The following is a 26874-nucleotide window of genomic DNA, read 5'->3' on the forward strand; positions in this document are numbered from 1 at the left end:
GCAAGACTGACTCAGGGAGAGTGCAGAACTGGACTGTGGTGTTATCCAACACATAGGTACTGCACATCACATTAATATGTGTGACACAGACCGCCTTAATATGCACTGTGCATCTGACATTAACATTTGGATACATTCTATACAAGTGCTGGGACCTTATGCTAACTGAATTGTATTATGCTTCTCCCACAATTCTGTTCTACCATGCTGAGTATCCCACAACTATTTGCAAAGCTGAACTCAGCTTTGGCACCAGCAAATATAAAAGCTGTCAAGACAAGACCCATTCATTCTATGTCCTGGTACAGGTTGGGATGTACCTCCACAGCACAACCAGTACTTGGAATGTGGACTCCAAAACAAAAAGATAAGGAAGGAATAGGCTGATAAAAGAAAACTAGGCAAAGAGCTGATTGATGGATTTTAGTCTTAGGTGATGTACAGAGAGCTCTCCACTACAAACATGGCTAGTTTGAATACTTAGTTTGGAGGACAATATCTGTGCAGGATGAACTGAACATGCAAGAGAAGAGCTTCCCAGAAGGATTGGTAAAGTATTAACTCGTTCCTTTCTGTATTGTATCTGTCATCAGACAATAAATTGGCTAAGGCAGTGATTTTCAACCTGGATTCCCAAAGGGGCCCACACCTCCAGTCGAAATTTTTCAGGGGGTCCACAAATGAATAAAAGGTGAAAAACTCTGGGCTATGGTTTGGTTATTTGGCCTCAAACATTTTTAATATCAAAACAAGTGTAATCAAGCGACTGGCTCTATAATAGTTGGAAAAAATATGGTGAAGAGAATCTGAAAAGAGTGCACTAAAGAGAGCACTAGGGGCTCCCATGATCAATGGGTCTCAGTGACAACAGATCAAATATGGACAGTCCAGCAGACTCACCCACATCCTTCTCCTTTCTCTTCAATTGCTTTAAATCAGAGAAATAGTTAATACTGGTGTTGAAACTGCCTATATTAAGCTCAAGAATGAACATCTCTTGAGATCAGTGGGGCAATTCATACTATCACATCACACTCTCTGCAGACTCAGAGAACCATTGCTGTATCAGTCACATGAGTCACATTGTGAACGTTTTCTTTGCAGCCATGACGGCTGGAGATTTGGAACTGGAAGTTTAGATTCTGGAGCACAAGTCACCAGGAAAAGCACTGGCATGTTATATTGCCATGACCTGGCCCAACTTCAGCTCCGCTATGTGTTGGGAACCAGCCCATCATGCCCAGCCACAGGAGCCTTTGGTATCCAAGCATTTTCCCCATGCAAAAAGTCCAGCTGACTGCAGTTCAGAAGAACGTTTGACATGAAATTGTACAGACGCAAAACCAGAATGAGACCCAGAAATTTTTCTTCAATAGGCTGTGGGGGCCTTGGCCCTCTAATCAGAAACAGGACCATGTCTGCCACTCCCTCTCAAGTACCGTGCATGCAGACCATGGCCCCGTGTTTCCATTTGCATAGGGCAGAGAAGAGAAAAGGCACTTGCTGTTATAAAAATCACACACAGTATAAACTCCTACAGGAGAAGGCCATTAGCATATGCCAACCTACACTCTGGGAAACTAGTTTCTCCCATGGTTCTTGAGATAAGGCACCAGTGGAACTGAGAATTGGGTGCGGGATATACTGGGAGAAGGGAAAAAATCTTAGACCTTCTCCCTGCTGGGGAAAGGGTGGTGGCACTCATGCTCCTCCCGCAAATCTAAACCCCACCCACAATCTCAGTGCACATAGATGTTTCACTGCAAATTGTTTTAGCAGGAATACTTAACACTGATTTCCAACAGCAGCTTCAAACACTAACTCCCCCTTGACATGAATGGGGCAACTGACTCCTCTCAGAGCTATTGTTTCAGGCTGTCTGCAGACTCAGCCAGCCGCCACTGCCATTAGACACTCTTGGAAGGTTTTCTTTGCAAACATAAGGGTTAAAAACTTTTTAAAAATAATGACAAATTTTGCAGGTCCTAATGAGTCCATTGGAGAAGGGCACATGTGACATACTAACCAGTCTCCAACTTCTGATCATGACACTCCCTGTAAAGTGATAGAATCATAGAACATTAGAGTTGAAGGGACCTCAGGAGGTCATCTAGTTCAACCCCCTGCTCAAAGGAGGACTAATGTTTTGGCCCAATCCTCCAATTTGTCTAGGTCACTCTGTATCCTATCCCTACCTTCCAGGGTATCTACCACTCCCCCTAGCTTCGTGTCATCTGTAAACTTGCTGAGGGTGCAAGCTACCCCATCCTCCAGATCATTAATGAAGATGTTGAACAAAACTGGCCCCAGGACCAACCCCTGGGGCACTCCACTTGTGACCGGCTGCCAGCTAGACATGGAGCCATTGATCACTACCTGTTGAGCCAGATGATCTAGCCAGCTTTCTATCCACCTTATAGTCCATTCATCCAATCCATACTTCTTAACTTGCTTATACAGTCTCCCACAATATTCTTATCAAAAGCTTTTCTAAAGTCAAGGTATATCATGTCCACTGCTTTCCCCACATCCACAGAGCCAGTCCTCTTCATAGAAGGCAATCAGGTTGGTCAGGTATGACTTGCCCTTGGTGAATCCATGTTGACTGCTCCTGATCACCTTCCTCTCTTTCAAGTGATATGGTTAATATTAACCGTGGACCTTTTGCAATTATTCCCTGCAGACAGTCTGCCTCTGGCCCCCCCACCCCTCCTTGTCCTGGAAGAGTGAGCTCCATGGAATTCAAATCTCCATGCTCATTCAGTTCTGGGTTCAAGCACACCTCAATGATGCCTTCTTACATAGGCAAGGAAGGAAAGATACACAGTTGGACCCCCCGCAACTGATTCCCCCTATGCCTATCCCGTGACCTTCAAGCGGATTATTTCTGAACAAGGACAGCAGAATTTGATTTCCCTATCCCAGATTCATTCATTAAAGATTACATACTGCCAGCTGTCTGTCACAAAGCATGCTTTCCCAGTGTCCACCACCTAATCACAGCTTCTGAGAAACAAAAATCAAACCACACAGGAGACCAAAACACTGACACCACAGCCCCGTTGTTCTTCCCAGTAAAAAGCTTTCTCTTAAAGTGACCAGATTTGCATTGGGGCGCCAAAAGTTGAATTCATGGATGAGTGTATGCATCTCACAATGATAATGCTCTGAATGGACTATCAACACACACAAGTTCTCCACTATACTGTACCCCTACACCAGCATAAAGACAGTCCAGGCACCCAGAAAATACCCTGTCTCACGCTCCAGCTGTTCTGTTAGTTTCTGAGAAAGATAGGATATGAGAACAGTATTTAATAAGGGGATATTTAACCTTAGAAGTGAAAAATATGGTATTTCTACATGTGAAAAATGAATTGAATTACTCTAAAAACATCAGCTGCGATGACTGGCAAGCAAATACCGCTTGCAGAGAGATCTTTGGCCACAACGAACCAGGCAAATGTTATGCTAAAATTCCAAGATACCACCGAGGAAGGAAGGTGTTCTTAGCATAGATTGTGGTCTGAGAAAGAGATGGAGAAAGACTGTTCTGACCTGATGATGAAGGCCCCTCTTGTCTCCAGCAGCTTCCGCTCACTGCTGAATCTTTTGAGCAGGTTGATCATGAATTTGTAGAAATAGGAGTTCATGGTGGGGGTGGAGGGAGAGCACTCCATGCCTTTCGTACCTGGGGGGGGGAAGGAGAACAAGTTACAGAACACAGTCACACAAGTGTAGCTGGATTTGAATTCTGTACATGTGACGTGCATTAACCAGTCCAGGGGGAGGAGGGGGAAAGAGAAGGAGAGCGGCAGTGAGAGCCAGGTAGAGGATTGAAGGCCTGAGCCAATGGTGTGTCCTTTGGGGGGGCTTCTATCTATGTACCTTACTTCCATAAAAGTATGGCACCTTTACACCAAGATAACAGCATCCAAATGGAAGGTTACACTGATTTAATTGGGTCAGTTAATACACATACCTCTCCACCACACCCACACCCTCAAATAGATAGTTCATTGAAGTAGCTGAGCCAGGGCTTAGAGCAGCACAGGAGTAGCTAGTGAATTATTGAAGATGCTCCTTGCACTGCTGACTTCATTTCTTTACCTTCTCCTTCAGAAACTTTCATGCCGCTACTAAGCAGCCCAGGGCCTGGCATTAATGAACACAGATCAAGTTGCAGCATTTGGTGATTGCAAAGTGTAGTCCTAAGAACCGTTAACTGCAGAGTCTGAGATGGACGTTGACTTACAAGCGCCTTTATTAAGGACTTTTCCATTTTCCTCTTTACCGGGAATTTGTTTGAAGACAAGGTAGGTTTCTGGGAAATGTGCATCAGAAAGATACTTTCATTTGGTGGTCAAAAGCAAGGAGGTCAGTAGTGAGTATAGTAGAGGAAGTGTGGCCTAGTGGATAGGGCATGTTAGGCTCTGCCCCTAACTTGCTGTCACACTTTAGGCAAATCATTTAATGGTTTGGCCTCTGTTTTCCCCACCCACCCTTTGAGACTGCAGGCTCCTCAGAGCAGATACTGTCTCTTCAGTGTGGATTTGTAAAGCACTGAACACATTGGGCCTGGATCTCTGTTTGGGGCTTTAGGTGTTAATGTAATACTAAAAAATTATAGTATGTGCACCATCACTTTACAACCCTAGACTGGAGAGTTCTTTTACACACTTGTGAGAGAACCAGAAGCCTCAAGTCACATAGCATAATCTCACTGAGACACGAGTGATAACTTGATAAGAAACTATTTGCATGTTAATTGAACTTTGTAAGGGTGTTGGCATGCCAGTTAGCTGGGGAGGTGTGAAAAATGCATTTCCTCATTCAGGATACCCAGATAGACAGTGTTTAAGACAATTTCACACCAGAAACAGAAACTTCAACCTCTGAACTTCAGAGAAGTTGTCCAATAAGGATTGCTTTCAAGTGATGGAACTTTAAGGTAGACAATTTAATTACTAGAACACCAGATCAAAGTCAATGGTTTAAATGGACATTTTAAAACAAGTTGATGATGGAACTGCTTAAAAAAATAAAACACCCATAACTCCCCAGGTAGGATTGCTGTGTGGGTCTAGCACACATAAGCCTGATCTACACTAGAATTCTGTCCACCAAAGTCAGTTTTGGTTGACAAAACAGAGGTGGTATCCATACTGCGATTGACCCCCCCGCCAACAAAACTTCCCTGTTTTTTCGACAAAATAAAACCACCTCAATGAGAGGTGTAGGGCTTTTGTCAGCTTAGTTAGGGCAACGAAGTCAAACATCAGTGGAAGGGCTGTCATTTTCGTCAATTTCACCACTCTGCTGGAGCCATGAAATTGAGAAGAAAGCCCAAGCGGCTCATCCCTACTCCTGGCTTGGAACTGGGGCAAGAAGCCCAGGCAACTGGGAGCCAGGGCCAGAAACCTGGGTGCTTCACCTGCTCCCTCCCTAGGCAGCCTTGTCAATTACACAGCTGAGCCGTGAAATTGACATGACTGCCCCTTCCAGCAGAGTGGGGAATGGAGAAGCCATGGGTGGCTTCCCCTGGCTCCTGGTAGAGAAAGAGGAGTGGGTGGGCAGCCCACAGGAAGCCCGGGAGCTCTCAGCTCCCCACAATGCCCCCTTAGATCAGTGGAAGTACTCCTTGTAAAGATACACTCCTCCACCAACCCACGGAGGGCAGTATAGACATCAGCCACCATTGTAATTACAGTGGTGGCTTTAAAAATCACACTTTTCAAATGCATTCATACTGAGCTGGTCATCAGGTCAAAGAGCAACCAATTAAAAATCTAGGCAAAGGGCTAAAGCACTAGTAAGACTGAAAATGTATTCAGTGATTTCTTGTAGGACCGGCACAGTCTATCCAGGTTTCGGCACAAGTTGGGTAATTCTCAGCCTCTCAACCTGTAAGAGCTAAACACACACAAATCCTAGGGAAATGAAATGAAACACCAAGGTGGCTGAGATGTGCAGAGTAACCTAGAGGAATCAGGCACCCATTCCCACTGAATTTTATCCATTCCCTTTGGGAACTTTGAAATCCCAGCCCAAGCTCTTAAGCACTTTTAATAGCCATCTCCTAGAAAGCCAGTGTTAACCACAATAGTATATTCTTTCTCAGATGCAGGTAAAATGATCCAGATTAAAAAAATACTACATTGCCAAAACAAAATATTCCAACACAAAGGTGCACGTGTTCAAATGAACACTAACCAGAGCCAAAATATATCTATACCCTCTATAGAGCCAGGACAGCTGTTGCTCATTGTTCACAGGAGATTCAAAATAGAAACACTCCAGATGACAACATGCAGCAGCTCATCTTTAAAAACAGCATGTCACTCCTGTGCTCTGCAGACTGCATTTAGGGGATTCAATTTAGAGTCCTAGCAACAGTTGCCAAAACTTTAAATCAGCAGAGCTCCCTATGACAGACATGGCAATTCCCTGCAATATCATCACATCATAGGACTGGAAGCATACAGAGGCATTTTAGCAACCAGTCATGTGTTCAAGCCACTATCTGTTATCGGGATGCACTATCAAATATTCTGCTTGCTGTTTTTAGCCATTTTCAGGCCTTTACAGGAACTTAACAACTTAAAAACTAGGCAAACCGGGAGGGGGGATAGACAGTGAACACGTGAAGTGAGCCTGGTTCTGTGTTCTCTCTCTCTGAACATGCTGGGTGGAATGTCTGTGAAAAACAGGAAGTCTGGAGATTTTAGAATTGTCAGTATGGGGAAATTTAGCTCTCAGACTAACAGCTTCAGACTGCTTGCTTAACAATACATTTTTAGTGACAAATCTCTAACTCCTGCTTCTGCCCAATGATTGATTTGTTTGCTCAGCTATGTAACATTCTTCTGAATGAAGTCTCTGTACCTTTTGGAGTAAAGAGGGAGGTAGCAGGTCTGAGTCAGGCGGATCAATTCATGGACACATTTGGAAGGGTCTCCAGACACAGATGGACGGATAGGCCATCTGGAAATCTGTGACTGATTCACTGGAAGACTGCCTCAGACTTATGGAGTAACTATCAAGTTTTGAGGTACTCCAACCACTACTGTATTTGTATGTGCTTAAGACTAATAAGTGGAGACTTCCGGTAAAGGTAATTCCAACAGGAATTGCTGGAGACCAATAAAGTAAAGTTTTAAGTTAAGAGCACTTGGTTTTGACTTGTCTGTACCAGTCATAGAGCACGAGGAGGTACCGCGTTTCCTTTGGTTTATTTCCTGATATCAACTCGCAAATACTAAGTTATTTGGTCGAGGAACTCTAGGGATCAGATTGGAACTTGAGGAGTCATCTAGTCCAGTCCCCTGCACTTATGGCAGGACCAAGCATTATCTAGATATCCCTGACAAGTGTCTGTCCAGACTGCTCTTAAAAATCCACAATGACAAAGATTCCACCGCCCCTCTTGGCAATTTATTGCAGTACTGAACTATCCTGGCAGCTAGGAAGTTTTTCCTAATGTGCAACCTAAATTGTCCTTGCTGCAATTTAAGCTTCTTCTCCTATCCTCAGAGATTAAGGAGAACCATTTTTCTCCCTCCTTGTAACCACTTCTCATGTACTTGAAAACAGTTATGCTGTAACACCTCCAGAGAGACTGCACACACTGGTGCAAACTGGATTCTGCAGAGACCAACAGACAAAGAAAGGCCTTTTGGATAAATAGCTTGAGTTTAGACTCAGGGCCTATTTCAGATCCAGCAAATGGACAGGACCTTTCTGTCCAAGGAAGGCCCCAATCCTTCCTGGGAGGGGTTGGAAGGACTTGACCTATTCCTGGGAGTGCTTGTTCATAACAGCCGTTATGAACTTGTGACCACAGAAAACACCTTGGTGGGGTTTAAGGGACTGACCACCTGCCAGAGCCTTTGCTGGAGTTGCGTGATCTCTGGTAAGCTAACTAACAACATGCAAGTTCTTTTATTGTTGTAATAGGTTCTCTCTGTAACACTTTCACCTTAAGAATAAATGTGCTTGCTTAGGAAAGCTGTTCCTATAGACAATTATGCTGTTTATAGGCTCTGAGGAGAAGGCAAAGCGGCTTGCTGAGGCAGTTTGACTTGCTGGAGAATCACGGTATAAGTAGGGAGCTGTGCAGCCTGGAGAAGCCCCAGTCAGGACGGAGAGAGACGTGTGTCTGCCCCAAAGAGGCTGATGGCTGGAGAGCTGGACGCCTGAAAGTGGATGCCCTTGGTGGACAGAGAGGGTGAATACAGGTGCAGCCTACAACTGTGACACCCCATCAGTTGATTTTTAAATGCATCTATTGGAATAATATAATGCTTCCTTCTGCTACCCTGCAGAACAGACAATTTAAAGAATGCAACAAAGACAAACCAGCAGCATAACCCCATGAGAAACCCCAGCTCAACCCACTGAGGCAGGATTTTCCCAGCTATACTCCATCACCATCAGGCATCAGTCTCTTCAACTGACCAGGCACACATTTGGGCCTGAAGGTCAGCCCCTTCTTAGAGTAGGCTTCTCTCCCCTCATGACCATGTCTGTTGAATTCCTCCAGGACTCTGAAACTGACAGTGTCAAGGACACAAGGAGCCTGTGCTGGGAAGTGGTCTTCCAGCAGCTGGCCCCCAGCTCTAGGGCTCCCATCCACAAGGTAGTAAACTATGTTGTGATCTTTGTACCTCAATGCAAACCCTATTGATTGTTAGTCTTCTTGAGAAACTTCCCAAAGATGGCTATTGAAAGTAAAATAAAAATACCTTTACTGGACACTGTCTGGATGTATCGCGAGGCAAGACAGGATAATGGCCTTTGGATTCTCTGGAGTTTTTATAACCATCATTGCTAGAGTCCATAATGATACATGCAAGAGAGACACTGAGATCAAGCATGAAGTCACCAGATTGGTTTTTGGGGTAAATCCACCAGAGCCCAACTGCTCAGCATTCCAGAGGAAGGCAAAATTTCCTCCACGTCTCAGCAAAATTTGAGATCAAGAAGGAATAGTGCTCTCACGGCACACCAGCAGTCAGCTCATCCTTATGCATGCAAGCATCACCATCAAGCATTTGCCCTCTGTGTATTCTGCAAAGTCACTGAGATCCAAATAGTGGTCTAGTTTTTCCCCTTTGAATCCAAGTAAGGTGGGACCTATCAGTACCTCCAGGGAAGAGTATCAAATGCTCATCAGTCATGAGTGAAGGGAAGAAGCACTAATGTTAAGCTAAACCTATCACTTTCAAGAGCAATCTGTTGCTGTAGGAAGTCCATAACAACACAAAGAAAAAGCAGAAGTCATCTCCTATTTTGGTGGTGGGGGGGAGAGGGCAGGGAGCAGAGGGACCCTTGATACCTTGCCAGCTATCAAAGTGTTTTAGTGCTTAATTATGTGTTTATCCAAAGCTCCATGGGGTTTTTCACAGAAACATACACACATGCAAAAAAATGTCAATAGATCTAGAATACATCAGCCAAAATTTCGGACAAAACAGCTGTCCCAGCTTCACCTTCTTTCTTGAAGAGGGAGAAATATGAAAATGCCAGGTTGGGAACAAAGGCAAACTTTGGAAAATTGTAATATTAAAGCTGTATATGGTTGAACAGTCGAAGAGACCTCACATTTTTCTCTTGGAGCTTTCAATGAAGAGGGTCCATATTTCAATAAATAGCAAGAGTCCCCTTGTGTCTAGGAGCATTGTGACTGAACTAGAAAGGGAAGAGCTATCACTTTACACAGCTGGAGGCTTTCTGCCTCCTCATCCCTGCTTACCTAACAGATGGGTTCTCCATTTTGTCCGAACAGAGCATTACCATTAGAGCATATCTTTTGCTTCCTGGGATAGAGCACTACTGGATCAACACCTTTCTCCCATGCTCCCTTTAATCCTTGCTAGCCCTCTCTGGCGGACTTAGTTTGGAAAGTTGTTGTGTACAGATCTCAACTATTAGGTTTCTCTTTCCTTGTAGAAGCCTGTCCAAGATAGCTGAATGATATCGTCATGGAGGCATTACAGGGTTTGCTGACAGGCATTTTATAAGCTTTGTACATGAAGGTTACTTTCACAATTAGATTTCAGAGACTTACAGCTTCAGTTAGGCCTTCCATCTCCTGTGCAGTGAAGCCTTGCTGCATCCGAAGCATTCCCAACCAACAATCAGCCATGTGCATCTCTGGGATTTCTTCAGACGTTACCAGAAAAGTTACCCATTTGAGTTCTTCTTGCTGGCTAATTTTTTCATTAGCTGCCCTACCTCTGTCATTTTTAGTCCCTGCCCCAGGCCACCTTGCCGTGCTTAGCTCTACATTGAACCCCACAGCAGTCCATTCATGTTTGGGGCTGACTGAGTTATTGTTTATTCGTTGTACTTTTGTAGCACCTAGAAGCCCTAATCACGGATCAGGACCCTATTGTGATAAGCGCTTTACAAACACATAAGAGGATGGTCCTGGCCTCAAGGACCTTACAATCTAAGTTGACTACAAGATGGCTGAAGCTCCACAACCAGAGAAGGCATCCCATAAAGCTGAAAAAACCTACTTGCCCTGAGGTTTCATTTGCATTCAGGTACATTCCTTCACCCTGCAGATCAAAGATCAAATACATTCCAGCCTGGAATTACACATCAGCTTAGAAGTGTTGCAATGGAAGCAGATTTGATGGTGTTTGTATAGAGGTATGTTTGGAGAAAGACAACACTTCTCCTGAATGGTTCCCAAGCCCTCTGAACATCTGTTTTGCATGAAGGTGTGTCCCCAACATAATGAAGTTCACAAGCTTTATATATGAAGAGCTCCACAAACCTATAATATCCCTATATGGAAACAGGATGTGAGCTAACAAGGCAGCGCCATACCCACACTCCAACCTACGTACCCACCTCCTAAGATCTCATTCATATTATGGTTTCAATGCTATTCTAACTCCATGGTCTTCCCACTCAGCTTCTGCCACTACAGGGTGCTTGCACACTCTAGAGCAATGAAATCCTAGGACCAGCATTCCAGTATTTATATGAAGATGTGTGAGACACAGGCAAGAAGAGGTGTTAAGAAAACTGTGGATTAATTAATTGAAGTTTACACTTTTTTTTAAAAGCTTTGACACTGCAGATTTGTAACCTGCCAGATTGGCTGCTAACATACCGATTGTGATGCTGACAATGAAGAACGCTAGCGCTTTGCTGCTCTTTGGTTGGAGTGTGGGTGGCTGTGTGAAGAATGGTCTCCGCTCATACAAGCTTCAAAACACCAACCATCAAGATAAGCTTCAATGGTATTCATTAGCGCAAAAGGGAACATCCAACGTTCTTGTGGACCAAAACGAAGAGTGAAGGCATTTAAACATGGATGCAGACCCTTACTCATCACCTCCTCCCTCCCAAAGCTTGGCAGAGAAGTCTACCAGGGACAAAGTATGACCCTAAATCTTCCCTCAACATAATTCCCTGGTGCGATCCAAGAAAAATGCCAGACCTTTCACTAGAGAGCTGAAGCATCCACGCACAAAACATAGGATGAATAGTGTAGGTTGGAAAAGGCAGTTGCAGCTCTGAAGATTTCATGATCCAACATAATCCTTATAACCACTGCGCAGATGGTTGGAAGGAAAGAAGGAGTGATGGGACATACAGCTCCTTCACTGTATAAGCAACAGAATGAAGAGGTGTAGAAAGCTCAGCTTCCCCTTGAAAGGAGTGACCCTCCAAGATCTGAAGAATGCACAATTAGAGACCGTTGCCAAGAGCTGCAGGCAGAGTTTGCAGTCTCAGCTTTTCAGAAAGCATCTGGAGAAACCCAACCCAGATGAGGCTCTGGCTTCACTTTCCAGATTCTCTATTCATGATGTCAAACAGCTCATTTTAATGGGAAAGCTGCAAAACCCACCGCAACAATGGCTGCAAAAGGCACACTAGCTTTAAAGTCCCTCTTCCCCCTTTTATTTGCATATGCAAATCAGCAGAAAAGGCACATTGTATTTGCAATGGTCAGCTCTTTGGTAGAACTCCTCTTTTCTACCATGCAGTGGCACATAGCACTCCTCTAGCACCTGCCATCCGAGGATCTCAAAGCAAAGCAGTTTCTAAACAACGAACCAAGCCTCATATCCCTGTGGTACTGGCCTGCTATTATTTCCATTTTAGAGATGGGCTTTGGCCCAATCCTCCAATTTACACAGAGTGACCTAGACAAATTGGAGGATTGGGCCAAAAGAAATCTGATGGGGTTCAACAAGAACAAGTGCAGAGTCGTGCACCTAGGACAAAAGAATCCCAAGCATAGCTACAGACGGGGGACTGACGGGCTAGGCAGCAGCTCTGCAGAAAAGGACCTGGGGGTTACAGTAGACAAGAAGCTAGATATAAGACAGCAGTGTGCCCCGGTTGCCAAGAAGGCTAGTGGTATATTAGGCTGCATTAGTAGGAGCATTGCCAGCAGATCACGGGAAGTGATTATTCCCCTCTATTCGGCATTGGTGAGGCCGTATTTGGAGTATTGTGTCCAGTTTTGGGCCCCCCACTACAAAAAGGATGTGGACAAGTTGGAGAGAGTCCAGCGGAGGGCAACAAAAATGATTAGGGGGCTGGAGCACAAGACTTATGAGGAGAGGCTGAGAGAACTGGGCTTGTTTAGTCTGCAGAAGAGAAGAATGGGGGCAGGGGGGATTTGATAGCAGCCTTTAACTTCCTGAAGGGAGGTTCCAGGGAGGATGAGCTAGGCTGTTCTCAATGGTAGCAGATGACAGAACAAAGAGCAAGAGTCTCAAGTTGCAGTGGGGGAGGTCTAGGTTGGATATTAGGAAAAACATTTTCACTCGGAGGAAGGTGAAGCACTGCAATGGGTTACCTAGGGAGGTGGTGGAATCTCCATCCTTGGAGGTGGTTAAGCTGCGGCTTGACAAAGCCGTGGCTGGGAGGGTTTAGCTGGGGATGGTCCTGTTTCGAGCAGGGGGTTGGACTGGGCGACCTCCTAAGCTCCCTTCCAACCCTATACTTCTATGATTCTAAGGCCACACTGAGTCTGTGGTGGAGCCAAGAACATAACCTTGAGCTCCCAAATCCTTTGCAACCAGCCTAAGCTTTCCATTGTATTCAGTGACAGCACACCATAGCTTTTGTTTCAGAGCTTGGTCAGCTGCTTGTCCCTTCCTGGAATTATAAAATGCCTCCTGCTGTACAGACAATTCAAAACACTCACTCTGGTTCATGGCACTGCTATGCTCCAATCACTCATGAGGGTGTGTTATAAGTCAAAAGAGACAGGCAATTAGGAATCTATATTAAAGGCCTTATAAATATATATTATATAGCAACCCAGAGTGTACAGACAGTCAGATCACTTGCTGGACTGAACAATCTCCATAGCTCTGGCTGGGAAGGAAATGCCATCAAACTACTGGAGAGAGTTTTCAAAAAGTTAAAGGGCCATTGACTTCGAAAGGAGAGTTTCATTTTTTTAAAAAGCCAACCATTGTTTCAGCCACCACGGAAACTCAGTCTACACATGCAGTTGCACTGATTTAACCAAAATCAGTTTAAAACCGGTTTATTTAAATGGGTATGGACCCTTTAAACTGATTTAAACCAGGGTTACATCCATTTAGCGTAAGCTGATTCCTTACTGAATATCAAATATCTAAATCAATATAAGCCAAGTTTAAAATCAGTTTAAAAATGTCCACACAGGCATTTGCAGTGGGGTTTAATGAAAACGATTTAAACCACTTTTACTTAAACTGGTGCAGCTGCCTGTGTGGACCAGGCTTTACAGACAAGAGGAATAATTCTGTTCTTCACAATTTACTTTACACATTTGACAGCCCTCTATCCGGCCTGTTACACATCTTCCCCCTGTGCAATCAATCCCCTTTCCCCATTGTGTGTGGGCCATTCACAACAGACAGAAAATGAGGGAGAAATTTACAAATCAAGGTGATTCTAAAACCATGGCAGCCTCTGATGGGTGGGGGCAGTTCCTAAACTACTTTAACTCTTTAAAATTGGTGAGATTTGAAGTGACAAGACCCCCTTAACAATATTCCCATCTTGTTAAAAACGGATTAGGCATGCAGAGACTGGGCTGCTTTATAATGCCAGAATAGACAGCCTGCTCCCAGGCTGGAGAAGAGATTAGCAGGATATGATCAGTGATGTTCCTGAGAACTCTCCCTGTTACTGGAAAAAAAGAAAGAGATGCGAACATGCAAGTCTGTTTATATATGACTGACAGAGGCACAAGAATGCAATGCTGATGGGCATAGGATAAACAGACATGGTTCAGTTATTTAGGTACTTTGATATCAGTCAAGATATCTTAGGTACTTATCTGTAGTATCTAAACCTATCCCTAATCTTGAATGCATCTATCCTCCCAATATCCTGGGAGATACTATTATCCCCATTTTACTGATGGGGAAACAGGCAGTGACAGGGACTGGCCCAAGGTCACAGAGGAAGCCTGTGGCAGAACAGAGTCGAGCACTGTCCTGAGTTTGTCCGATCTCGGTCAAGTTGAAACTGTGAAACTCCTTTTGGTCACGCCTGAACAACTAGTCTGACTGCTCAAGCAGAAAGAGAGCTAGTCGGGAGCACTTAATGTGCACAAGTCCCAGTTCAAGTGCTGTCACAGGCATGGAAGCCAGCCTCAGCAGATGTTGTTAAGTGAAACCTGATGTGGCGACATGAGAATCTGCAGAACGTCTCCCCAGTGAGCTTCTCTGGGATGTTTTGGAGTTTCGCTTTGTAAATATGACGTGGAGGAGCCTCACGTGGCAGGATAGAAATAGATCCATTCAAAAACAAATGCAATTTGCAGTTCAGCAAAACAGATGCTAAGATGTCGGCTTCTTGGCTGTGCCAGGCGGCTCCTCTCCGCTCTGCGGGTGACAGGATATTAGTGAGAAAAGCTATTACCCAGGCAAACATAAATGAACTAGACCTGTGCCCTTTTGTTGTCACAAAGGTGCACACGTTGTGGCTTAATGAGTTTCCCATACAGAGAAGAGTCCCTGGGAACCCTAGCCCCCTGCTCTGCTCACCCAGGAGCTATCAAGTATCCCCAGCATATCTAATTGGCCTCAAGAACTGAAGAGTGGTTTCTGTGGTGTATTTGAGAGCCTAATGAAACTAAGTTGAGACCAAATTAATTTAACTTGTGACTCCTTGTAATCAGAATATACCACAGGGTCACCAGGGGCAAAACAGCTCAGGTGACTGGCAATAAGCTAGAGTACTGCTAAGGTCTAAGGCCAAATCCACTCCAGATGATTGGTGACCACAGATTCCCACGGCACTATCTGGTAGCCTATGTGGCGGTCAGTCTGGGCCCTCACATCACAAAAGCCACTGCCTCTCTCGGCAGCCACACCAAGGACTGAAGTGGCACAGATACCAAGGTACCTCCCCTCAGGGTTGAGGCATGCTGTCATGGGGTGTGTCTCTGATGCTGTCCAGTCTATATCTGTTCCAGGGGAAAAGCACTTTAAGGGCATGTCTGCGCTACAAAGCCTATACCGGCATAGCCCCGTGGTGTAGAGCCAGTCTACACTGATGGAAGGAGTTTTTCCATCTGCGTAGGAACACCAGCTCCCCTAGCGACATTACCTATGTGGACTCATCTAGGTTGGCACAGTTATATTGGTCAGGGGTGTGTTTTTTTCACTCCCCCCCCAAATGACAGAGCTATGCAGATACAGCTTTTCAGCACAGACCAGACCTCGGGGTGCAGAGATGTCCCTCCAGAACCTCTCTCCAGCACTAAATGCATATTTAAGAAAAGCAACACCATGCTGTGGGTCCCCTTAAGCAATGGGCTTTATACGACTACTACACTTTTGCAAACATGCACTGCCACAGCGGCTACCAAATCTCTGCCACAACGACTGCCCCTCAGCTTTCTCCTCCATATTTTCTTCCCTAAATTCATGTGAATCTACTCCAGATTTATTCTTTTTTGAAGATAAATCAATTAGCAACAATAGGAACACGTAGCAGATAATGTGCATAAGAAGCAAACGTCTGACACAGCTGTGGGAAGGCCCTCAAGCCAAATTTGGTAAAGAGCGTGGAGCAGGGCAGTTGCTAATGCTGCCTCTCCACGACGCTTTGAGAAATAAAGGGGAAGCAGGTTCAGAGAAGCAGAGGATACAGTGTGGTATAAAGGGTAACTCATGGGATAAATAATGAACCCACAGAAGGAACAAAAACAGACAAGCAAGACTTTACCAAGACATTACAGATCTATACCCATGTTGCATCAAAACAGTTCTATTGAAGGAAAGGAAACAGTCAAGAAATGAATACGGTGTAGCACTTTCACACAGATTCCAAGACCGGAAGGGACCACTTTGACTATCTAGTCTGATCTCCTGCATAACACAGGCCAGAGACTGCCCCATATCCATCCCTCGAGTGGATCTATTAGAAAAACATCCCACCTTGATTTATCAGTTGTCAGTGATGGAGAATTCACTACGAACCTTGGTAAATTGCTCCAATGCTTAATTACGCTCACTGTTAAATATTTGTGTTACTTCCTGTCTGAATGTATCTAGCTTCAAAAATTGAGCTGAGAAGAAGAGTATTTGGTGTGAATAGTGTGCAGGCTTGTTATATTTTGCATATCAAATTTCAGTAATGTTAATTACTCCTCCTTTTATGTCACACTCGAAGAATGTTCCCCCTCATCCCCTCTGAAGGATAGGCCCCACCTTCCCTCCAGAGGAAGCTTTGTCAGTAGATCCCAAAGCATTTCACAATCTTCAATGTCTCTCCCCTCATAACACTGGGCTGTGTGGCACGGCAGTGCTATTACCCCACTTTACAGCTTGGAACTGAGACAGAGCCTAAGCACCAAGGCCATACAAGAAGGCAGTAGCATAGCAGGGAACTAAACCTGGGTCTCCCCAGTTCCAGGCTAGCCCCCCTAATCACTGGACCATCCTTCCTCTAATCCTGTCTCCTCCTGATCCACTTCCACACCCCTCTTTAAGAGACAAACAATTTGGTTTAAAGAGAGACCATTTGCAGACACACCTGAATGGCTGCTCTAACCAGTAAGTCAGCAGCCTTCTGCTGGGCTGAAATCTTGCAAGCCACAGGACTTTAGGAACTCTCACCTTTAGATCCAGCAAACCCTGTATTGGCACCCTGATAAACTCCCCAATTGCTCTGCCCTGTCACGACAGGCTCCCGGCTCATAATCTACTGAAGCCTATTTGCAAACTGGCATGTATCAGTGCAAGTGGCTGGCTTGGTGACTTCTGCCTCCCTGACCTTTCCTCTGGCAAAGATGATTATGGTTTTTTGTGCAACTGAAAATGAAGCGGGAGGGATAGGAGCCCTGGTAGTTGACTTTGCATGTATCAGTCTTTTCATTATCCCCTGATTAAGCAGGCACCTGGAACTAGTTTGAAGTAACAGGATGTAATATTTGGTATGATTATGTGGCCCTTCACTAGAATTTCAGAAAAACAGGCTCTGATTTAATCAGTTCTAGCCCATTCAAGCATTTTCCATACTACATTAACCGAGTGATGCCAAAAATGAGAGACTAGAAGACCTGGAATGAAGCCTGAGAGAGCCTTTTCATTTTGCTCTGTCTAAGGCAGAATCTACATGCAGCTAGATCACGTGTTACATGGAAACATTCAGCTATTCCTCCTCCCTGCCCACAATTGGCATTTTCACTCCCTCCAGAATGTTTTCTGTTCCTCTTGTAGATGGACATGATGTGGCAGCTGGTCTGTTGGTAATGCACCATATACTGTATCTTATGAAGACAATGGCGTTCTGCAAAACCAGACCTGGAAACCAGACAAGCCAGAGAGGGGCAGGATGGCTCATGAAAAGAAAAGGGCTGGGGAAAAAAGTCTATGCAGACAGGAAGACATCTAAAGCATTTTAGCATACCAACCTTCAAAGCCAGGCTGGCAGTAAACATCCCATAAGGATATCTATCCGGGAAGGGCAGAAGGCAAGAGAGACTGGGGAAGATTCTAGAGACACGGTAGCTTTAAGGATCAAACCATTTCTTATTCTAATAAAGCTCCTTGTTCAGTGCTGGAAATCAGACACATACACCAAACAGCTTCTCATGCCCAGTCCTGCATCCGGTACCTACACTGGTTGGTTGGAGGCCCTCTATACACATACGGGACACAGCACAGGCTCTGTGTATGATGCAGACTTTGATGGAACCCCAGAGCCAATGTACATGATTGTTAAAAACTCATCACTGAGATCAGATAACTAGGTCACCAATCACAACTTAGCCTCTCCCATCTATCGACTATGGTCGTCAACAGAGGTCTTGGCTAAAGGCTACAACCCAGATTCTCAACAGTGTGTTCCTGGGAGGGTCACTAGCACTCACCTTGTTTAACCAAGGTCAAGACTCCAGTGACCCCCATCCGTTTTCCCTGCGCTCACCCTCCCTTGCTGGGTCACCTCTGCTCTGTTCCCACCCCAGGGCCAGCCTTCCCGCGGGCTGAACCCTGGTCTCTCCCACACTCCAGCCATCCCTCCTTGAAATGGAGATCTGATTAGCTTGTGAACCTCTCCCTCCTGCTCTCACTACAGCCAGCTAACACCCCGCTCGCACTAGTCCCACTTCACCCTCGACTGAGGGCTCCCACCCCTGAACGAGATCCTGATCTAGCCTTATTCCCCACTTTCGGCCTCTACCATCCGCTCCAGCTTCCTCCCCTGGCAATCCATCAGAGCCGATGCCACTTCCATCCCCGACTGGCTTTACTGCCACGACCCAGGAAGCCGGGGCACCCGTTTTGAGGTGAGATGAAGAGTATTTGGTGCAAATGTTGCGACGGCTTGTTGTATCTTGCACAGCATATTTCAGTAATGTCACTTAGTTCTTTTACGTCCCTCAGGAAGAATTTTTCCCCCACACCCTGCTCAAGGACTGATCCCCACCTGTCCCCAGAAGAAACTGTCCCTGGAACCAGCATCAGTTCTCAAGCAGCATTTCTGAGAGCTCAGAGATGCACTGCTGCATAGCAACACCAATGAATTACTGTATCGAGACTGGCACCTGTGTCACTCAAGACTGGAAGATGAGGGAGAGTTATTTCTGCCCTGAAGAAGATCCAGAACCACATACTGCATGAATGGACACAGGGGGTGGGTGTGTGGGGTCCCTTTTTTGTGGCTTAGGTCACCAATAAAATGAGTTTGGGTTTCACTAGTCCTCTATTTGCATGCATCATGAAGCCGTCACATACTATAGCAAGACTGGCTAGGCAGATCAAGAACGGCCCAGAAGACTGGGCTAGCTGGAGTCAGTCAAGTCTGAACCAAAGTGCCTTGTTGCAGACTGTTGCACACCACCAGTTTGCACCTTGCCTGGCTCAAGCTACTTCCTGATTGCCCCCTCCCATCCATGAGCACAATTACAGATTTTGCTCTGGCTATCCGTAGACAGTTTGCCAAATACAAGGCTGTCAGACATGCAGAGCTAACGCCATTCATCACAGGCTGCAGGAGTCTGGCCATGTGCTGAAGGTATGTGCTCCATTGCAAAGTCCTTCTACCAGGCTAAAGTCAGACAATTTCTATTCCTCTCGTCTTTGCCCTGCCAATTGGAGCTGGCCTTCCCGCAAACAACACAAGTTACAAAGGGGACGTCACATTGCCAGCAGATCAAGGGAAGTGATTATTCCCCTCTATTCGGCATTGGTGAGGCTGCATTTGGAATATTGTGTCCAGTTTTGGTCCCCCCACTACAAAAAGGATGTGGACAAATTGAAGAGAGTCCAGCAGAGGGCAATGAAAATGATTAGGGGACTGGAGCACAAGACTTATGAGAGTCTGAGGGAAATGGGTTTGTTTAGTCTGCAAAAGTGACGAATGAGGGGGGATTTGATAGCAGCCTTTAACTACCTGAAAGGGGGTTCCAGGGAGGATGGAGCTAGGCTGTTCTCAATGGTAGTAGATGACAGAACAAGGAGCAATGGTTTCAAGTTGCAGAGGGGGAGGTCTAGGTTGGATATAAGGAAAATGTTTTTCACTAGGAGGGTGGTGAAGCACTGGAATGGGTTACCTAGGGAGGTGGTGGAATCTTCATCCTTAGAGGTTTTTAAGCTACAGCTAGACAAAGCCCTGGCTGGGATGATTTAGCTGAGGTCAGTCCTGCGTTGAGCAGGGGTTGGACTAGATACCTCCTGAGGTCCCTTCCAACTCTAATCTTCTCTGATTCTATGCACCATGCAGCGCAGGTCCTTAAAAGGCAGCTCCAAGTTCATTACTTTTTGAGAAGCTGTCAGAGCGCAGCGAGCCTTATGTAATGGGAGAACAAAGCATCTAAATAAACACCAATCTGGGAATGAACTCAGGAAGAAGGACGCTGCTTTCCTGGCTGCAACCAATGAATGGTTGAAGGAAGCCAATCTCAATGGCAGGGAAACGACTGCATAAACACATCCTGGGGAAAACATGAGAAAGAGGAAGCAAGGGGAAGAACGTGGGACAGCCCAGGCTCCTTCCCTTCCCCCACGCCTCTCAACACCACTTGGAAATGGGTGGCAAGCTTGGACCAAAAATAGCCACACCGCATGAACAATGGGAATGTGCTTGGAACTTCTGGGCTTGCAAGAGTGCCTGACTTAGTGACCTGACACCACACACCACAGCCACAAACAGGTATTCTAGGGCTCGGGGACACAGAAGTCCTCAGCTTCCTTACCATGAGCAGATAGCTCCTCTCCCCGCATCCCCACCGCTCCCTAACAGCTTTTCAGTCTATCCTTCTCCGATCACATAACTCATCACTCAGGGAGAAACTCAGCTAGATTTCTACTGGCCCCCATCTCCAACGGTGAAGTTGAAGCACTGTCCAGGGATAGGTTTGCTGCAGAATTTTGTTGTACTGTATCCAGACTCCTCAGTGGAAATCCAGTAGTTACCTTCCCTGGATGTGGAGTCATGGAGGCTTTTAGCCGTGGGTGGCTTCCACCTCCACAGAGGACAGCTCATCTTCACTGGCCCATCACGTCCTAGGGGAAGTTGTTCTCTCGTATCTGTGCTTTGGGGGCTAGGTTTGATTTTCTAGTAATCAGAACATCACGTTTACATCTGTTCTGATTGTCTTGTGCAGGCAAATAGCAGGGAACCAGCACACCCCATAGACGGAGGCTCTGTCACAACATTGTATCTTAGAGTGCTAGGGAAATGTGAGCAGAAGCAAAACCACCCCAGCTATGAAATGGGAGCATACACACAGACCTAAGCTTTTCTATTAATCATGCTCCAAAAGCCTTTTCACAAGGCCATAACATTACAGATTCAAAACCAGGAGCGTCCTAGCCCAGCAGCAATCCCTCAGCTTGCTACGGACTAATCCTGTGCGAAATCCAAATGTTCAGTCAGTCAGTCATTGGAGTGGTCTGGATGAAACACGCACGTGATCAGAACAAGGAGGGGCAGGTATTTCCATCCTTATCGAACTATAAGGCAACCAAAACACAATTGGCTCAAATCCTTCCTTCCAAAAAAGTGTGCTTTTGGGTAAAAGCCAAATCAAATTATGAGAATTTCAGCCCAAAAGATTCCTCTGCCAGAAAGTTACAAGCAAGGGAGAAGAGGGTTACAAAAGGAAAGCATTCTGAACTATAGCACCCACCATTAGCAACCTGCGTGCCCTACACACACTTGACACTGTAGCGACAGGCACTCTAAATACAGAAGACAGCTAGGCACGGATACAGCCAGATTCTTCCAAACCCTGGATTTTTTATTTTTGTTTATGTACTAGGCTTGAATAATTGAAACCTAGTTTCTGTCCCTGTTAAAGGGGCCATGCAGTCTTTAGGATACATGCCATACTGCAGGCTATTTTTAGGTAATCCATAAGGAAGGAAACCTCAGGCAACCATCATCAGCATGATCTAAAATGCAGATTTGCAGCTGTTTGGCCAGTGCTGAGTACACGACTCCACCCACGCAGTCTCTCTCTCTCAGACACGGAGAGGATCAATAGCACTCACAAAGCACCGCATTAGGTTTCAAACGTTACAAAAACTCCATGACAAAATGGTGTTAGCTCTCGCCAGATTAGCTCATTAGGCACGTCAGCCCTTCTAAGGCTACAGGCCTGCCCACAGGAAGCAGGGATGGTTTGTTAGCTGACAGTGCAATGATTCTAGAAGGGGCTGAGTAGGCTTTTGGGCCAGTGCCTTACTGGCCAGTGAGACATCGGGGAAGAGGGCACAGGAAGGCTAGGGGGTGGTTGCACTACTATTTATAAGCATTTGTGCCAAGAGCCACAGGTATGAAGGGCTAGATACAGGGAGAACAGACAGTCCCTCCCCCTGACAGTTTTGCAATCTAACTCTAACAGGAAATGTATTCATTTGCCCATGAGGACATGATTGGCTCTGAGGATGGAGGAATGAACTCATGCAGGCCATGTCTCCACTGCTCCCCAGGTTAAAGCCCTGTATTCGGCACAGCTCAGCCACTCCGACTACACTGCTCTTCATATTCACTCTAGCTCAATGAGAGACAGTCTAAGTGTGTGTACATGAGCACAGGAGTCACGGCCCTAGCTTGCAGTACAGCCACAGGTAACTGCAGCACGAGAAGGGAGTGAGGTAGAAAGGTCTGGAAGAGCTGCTGCTCGGCTGGCCAGGGAAGTGGATGGATTTCAGGGGTACGTGAACAATGGTGACAGTTTCTATAAAGCCTCCTGCAGTTTTAAACATTTCACTTGTCTGAGGCTCTCGGGACAACGTACAACTTTGTTTTCCAGAGATACATGCCAAGCGTGCTTGGCTTCATTTTTGTGTAACACCACAGACACAGGCCAAAACACTTTCAAGTGAGGCCTTTACATTTTGGGTGCCTCCATTTTTGGATGCCTCCAATTTAACATCCTGGACTGCACCCGTCTAGTCCATTTTCTGTGATGCTCAAAAACTGGGGGAAGAAGGGGAAGGGAGGGGATCAAAGTGGCTTGTACTGGGCACCCAAAAGCAGGGGCAATTTTTAAGATTGTGGCCTCCATATTTGTATAGCATCTGATCGATGAATGGCTCAGCCCACTGCTCTTCCCTCCCCAGGTTTCCTTTCTATTGTCAGGAGAGGAGAGTTTGTTCTGTTTTGGGCACTGTTCTGAACATAGTCAGTCCCATTCAGGTGTGGCAATAATGTGATCAATCCATCAGTATAAAAGTATCGCAGGAACCTGTGGATTGCTCTCCTGGCTGAATCCATAGATGGGTGGATCGGATCTGAAGTAGACTGTTCTCTGGGCTGTGTCATAGCATACTCTTCGGCAACCCAAAATACTCCAGTGAGGGGAGGGCTGGAATGGAACTTGACCAAATCTGGCAGGAGCCACTTTGCATCAAGGGAAATGAAGCAGCTAGGAAGCGAGAGGACACTTAACAATTTAGATCATTGTCTGTAAGGTGTGGACAGAGGGTACTTACCGGAGGAGCTCAGCTGGCTGGCTTTGACGGGAACATGTAACTCTGATTGGCCAGGTCGTGTATCAGAGCCATCATACGGCCCCTGACCTTCTGTTTGACCGGCAGGAGAGGATGCAATCTCAGCCAAAACTTCTAGGTCCTTCAGGATAACCTAGTAAGAGGTACAGACAGCACAGAGGTGAGCAATGACAATGCAGCATGGAGAGTCTGCAGAGGTGGCAGGAGACAAGGGACTTCAAGCCCTTTCTTCAAGGGACTGAAAGCAGATGTGATTCAAAAAGCCAATACTAACCCCATTGACATGGATGAGGTAGAAGTGGGCAGCCAGGACTCCTCATTACAATGAAGTGTCAGTGAAATTCCAGGCATACAACTGCCAAGGAGAAGGGTAGGGCAGAGAAATGGAAGATCTATTGTGTTACTGCAAAGGGACATATGCCCATTTTACTTTGGCCAAACTTATACAGTCAGCACCAAGTAGACCAGGGCTTGCTACCCTCCGCCCAGAGTATATCTGGTAAAAGCCAGTGGTTTTACTTCTTAGCTTCACCTCACAATAGAACTGGAGAGTTTAGGTAGAGGGGGTAAATGGACTAGACATTCTCCTGGCAGGCAATGAATGTTGCAAACCAGCCTGGACACACAGCAACATTACTACAGGGAGGAATAGGAAATCTGTGCTGGGGATTTCCATGCACTGTGCAGCCAACCCACATATTTCTGCTATTATTAATTTTCTGACGAACGCAGTTTTCATCTAAAAAAGGAGCTAGCAGCCATCCTGTCTGCAAGTCTTTCAGGAAGCCAGGGCAGTGCCGTCTCACTGCATGGAATGACAGCTTAGAGAGCTATGAACTGTGCTGATTCACCTCCCTGGATCAACTCTGAAGGCTAATGCTGACTGTTTAAAAAGGCAACATTAATTCCAGTGCTGCTCAATTCAAAAGAAACCTCCTCTAGCACTGGACACCTCACTCATCTGAGAGGGAGTTTACTCTGGATTGAGGCTGACAGCTTTAATAGTGAACGTAGCACAGCTCTAGCCAACACTGGTCTCTGCTCTGAACTTCCTCATCACCCGCTCTCCTCTATACACTGCCAGAGAGGTCATTTGCAAGATTCTGAGGAACATTAGGGTTTTGTGCAATTGTCCTGATGTCCCAACCAGCAATAATGGATCCTATTCCATCCCTAGATGTTTTATTGGTCATCTCACTCTCTCTCACCAGCCTCCGACTTAGTGGAGTTTTGTAAAGCATGAAAACAACTAGCTAGACAGCTGCACCAACCAGCACACAGTCAGTAGGCAGACTGGATCCCCCACCCACCATCCAGAGAAGTTTACTCAGATGAGTTACGGCATTGCCAGCTCTTGCGATTTTATTGCAAGTCTCAGAGTACTTGGCACCTTACTTACAGTCCCTGTTCCTGGAGTCGTGATTATTTGGGAATTTTAGCTTTACTTTTTTATTTAACAAGTACATTTCTAATCCTTATGGCTGCAGAAAAGAGCTTGAAAAGTGACCCCTGGAAGCTCAAAAGCCAGGAAGCAAGTAAAGACTCCAAATAGATTTTTTCAAGCATTATTTTTAAGCCATTTGTGATTTTTGAGGTCTTGGAGTTGGCAATCCTCTCTCTCAAAGTGCTTAGGCCATAAAGCTGCAGGACACTGTAGCAGTGGGCATCACTCATTCCACAGAAGGGGGAAGTTAGGTGCCAAGACTCAGGCTTCAAGGTCAGAAGGGACCATCGTGATCATCTAGTCTGACCTCCTGCACATTGCAGGCCACAGAACCTCACCCATGACTCAACTTCTGACTGAGTTACCGACATCCTCAAATCTTAAAGATTTCAAGTTACAGAGAATCCACCATTTACTCTATCTAGCTCAATGCAGCAAGTGACCCGTGCCCCACACCGCAGAGGAAGGCGAAAACTCCCCAGGGTCTCCACCAATTTGACCAAGGGGAAAATTCCTTCCCAATCCCAAATATGGCCGTCAGTCAGACCCTGAGCATGTGGGTAAGACCCATCAGCCGGACACCTGGGAAAGAATTCACTGTAGTGACTCCGAGCCCTCCCATGTGGTGTCCCATCTCCAGCTGTTAACAAATATCTCCAACAGCAGACAAGCCATACGCCATTGAATGCAACCACAGGTTAAAGTGATTTGCATGCAGTGTCCAGAAGAGAATCCAGTTCTTCCGCTCTTCAGTCCCAGACTTTGCCTTCTTTTAGGCCATCCTCCTTTCTCAGCCCCCAGGCCAATTTCCCGCACAATGAAGCATCTCTCAAAGAGGCTCTCAGGGCTCGGGGCAAGCCAGGGAGTGAATCTATAGCTCATCGGCTTGCTGCACAGTCATGTCCTGTGTAGACAAGCCCTCTAAGTCTCAGCCAGAGCCACTCTGAACAGAGGCAGGAGACAAAACAAGCTGATTTGGAGAATGCAAATAGCAGCTCTCTCCTGATTACAGCTTCTGTTTCCTTTACAAAGCTGTAATGGCACCTCAGCTAGAAAGTACATAGCTGGGACAGGCACAGCCCTGCTCTCCCCCACTTCTCAGTGGCTAACACTACCCAAAGCAGTGCTGCTCAGCAGCTCTCCCATGGCCACGAAGTAGGCAGCAATCTACAAAACACCTGGCTGAAACCATTCCCACTCAGTGCTTGCGATGCGGCTGTGAACAAGCAGGGGCCAGAAACCAGACCACCCTCTGAGCTCAGCTCTCCCTGATCAGATGCTGTCCCTCCAACCAACTGCCATCGGGCCACGTTAACAAGCTTGTTTCCCAGATCAGCAGTGAGGACATTCAGGTTACTCAGAGAGGGGACACACACCCTCCCCGCCCCCACATCTGTTTTCACCTTTGCTGCTGTGAAGCATAGCCATATTGAAGAAAGCTACAGAGAGTGTATGAACCTACAGAGACCGGATTTGGGAAACCTGTGAAAAACAAAAGGATGCAATACACATGGGAGGCCCCTGCGCATACAAACATTGTTAAGTAACTGCATGCAACTCTCTCCAGGGGAAAACAAAGGACAACAACAATCTCAGCAATAGTGAGCAACAACTGTGCACTGAAGGAGAGAAAAATCAAGGCCCAGCATAGCTGTGTGGTCAACACTTAGCATAGAGGAGAGTACCATGGTAGGGACATGGTCAAGGCTGGGATAGCATAGCCCAGGCACTCCAAGTCTCATTTTACAACAATGTTCTTTTGGGGCTGAGATTTCTCATGTGTTGGCCCAACTCAGGAACAATTTATTTGGAAGCAGGGGCAGAAGTCAGGTCTCAGAGCTAATCAGTTCTTTTGGCATCATCCACGCAGAAAAATAGCCTCTACACTAGTGGTTCTCAAACTCCCTGCATCCAGGTCACTTTCCCCACTTGGGCTGCGTAAGGAGAGGGCAGCAGCCCCTGATGCTCACCTCACAGCACAGCCCA

The 26874-nt window shown here is 46.0% G+C and overlaps 1 protein-coding gene across 2 annotated transcripts in view; it reads right to left on the bottom strand.

The window, feature by feature from the left end:
• The window catches only part of VAC14 (VAC14 component of PIKFYVE complex), a 190671-nt gene that overhangs the window by 89545 nt on the left and 74252 nt on the right, over positions 1 to 26874 (bottom strand). For both annotated transcript variants that reach the window (XM_067563484.1, XM_067563483.1), the window contains exons 13-14: positions 23427 to 23577; positions 3559 to 3691 (exon numbers count right to left, since the gene is read on the bottom strand). In XM_067563484.1, coding sequence (XP_067419585.1) covers positions 3559 to 3691; positions 23427 to 23577 — 284 coding nt within the window. The remainder of the gene's footprint in view (positions 1 to 3558; positions 3692 to 23426; positions 23578 to 26874) is intronic.

Source organism: Emydura macquarii, unplaced genomic scaffold (assembly GCF_026122565.2).
Source record: "Emydura macquarii macquarii isolate MOO-44397 ecotype Brisbane River unplaced genomic scaffold, CSIRO-AGI_Emac_v2 contig_2503, whole genome shotgun sequence".
NCBI lineage: Eukaryota > Metazoa > Chordata > Testudines > Chelidae > Emydura > Emydura macquarii.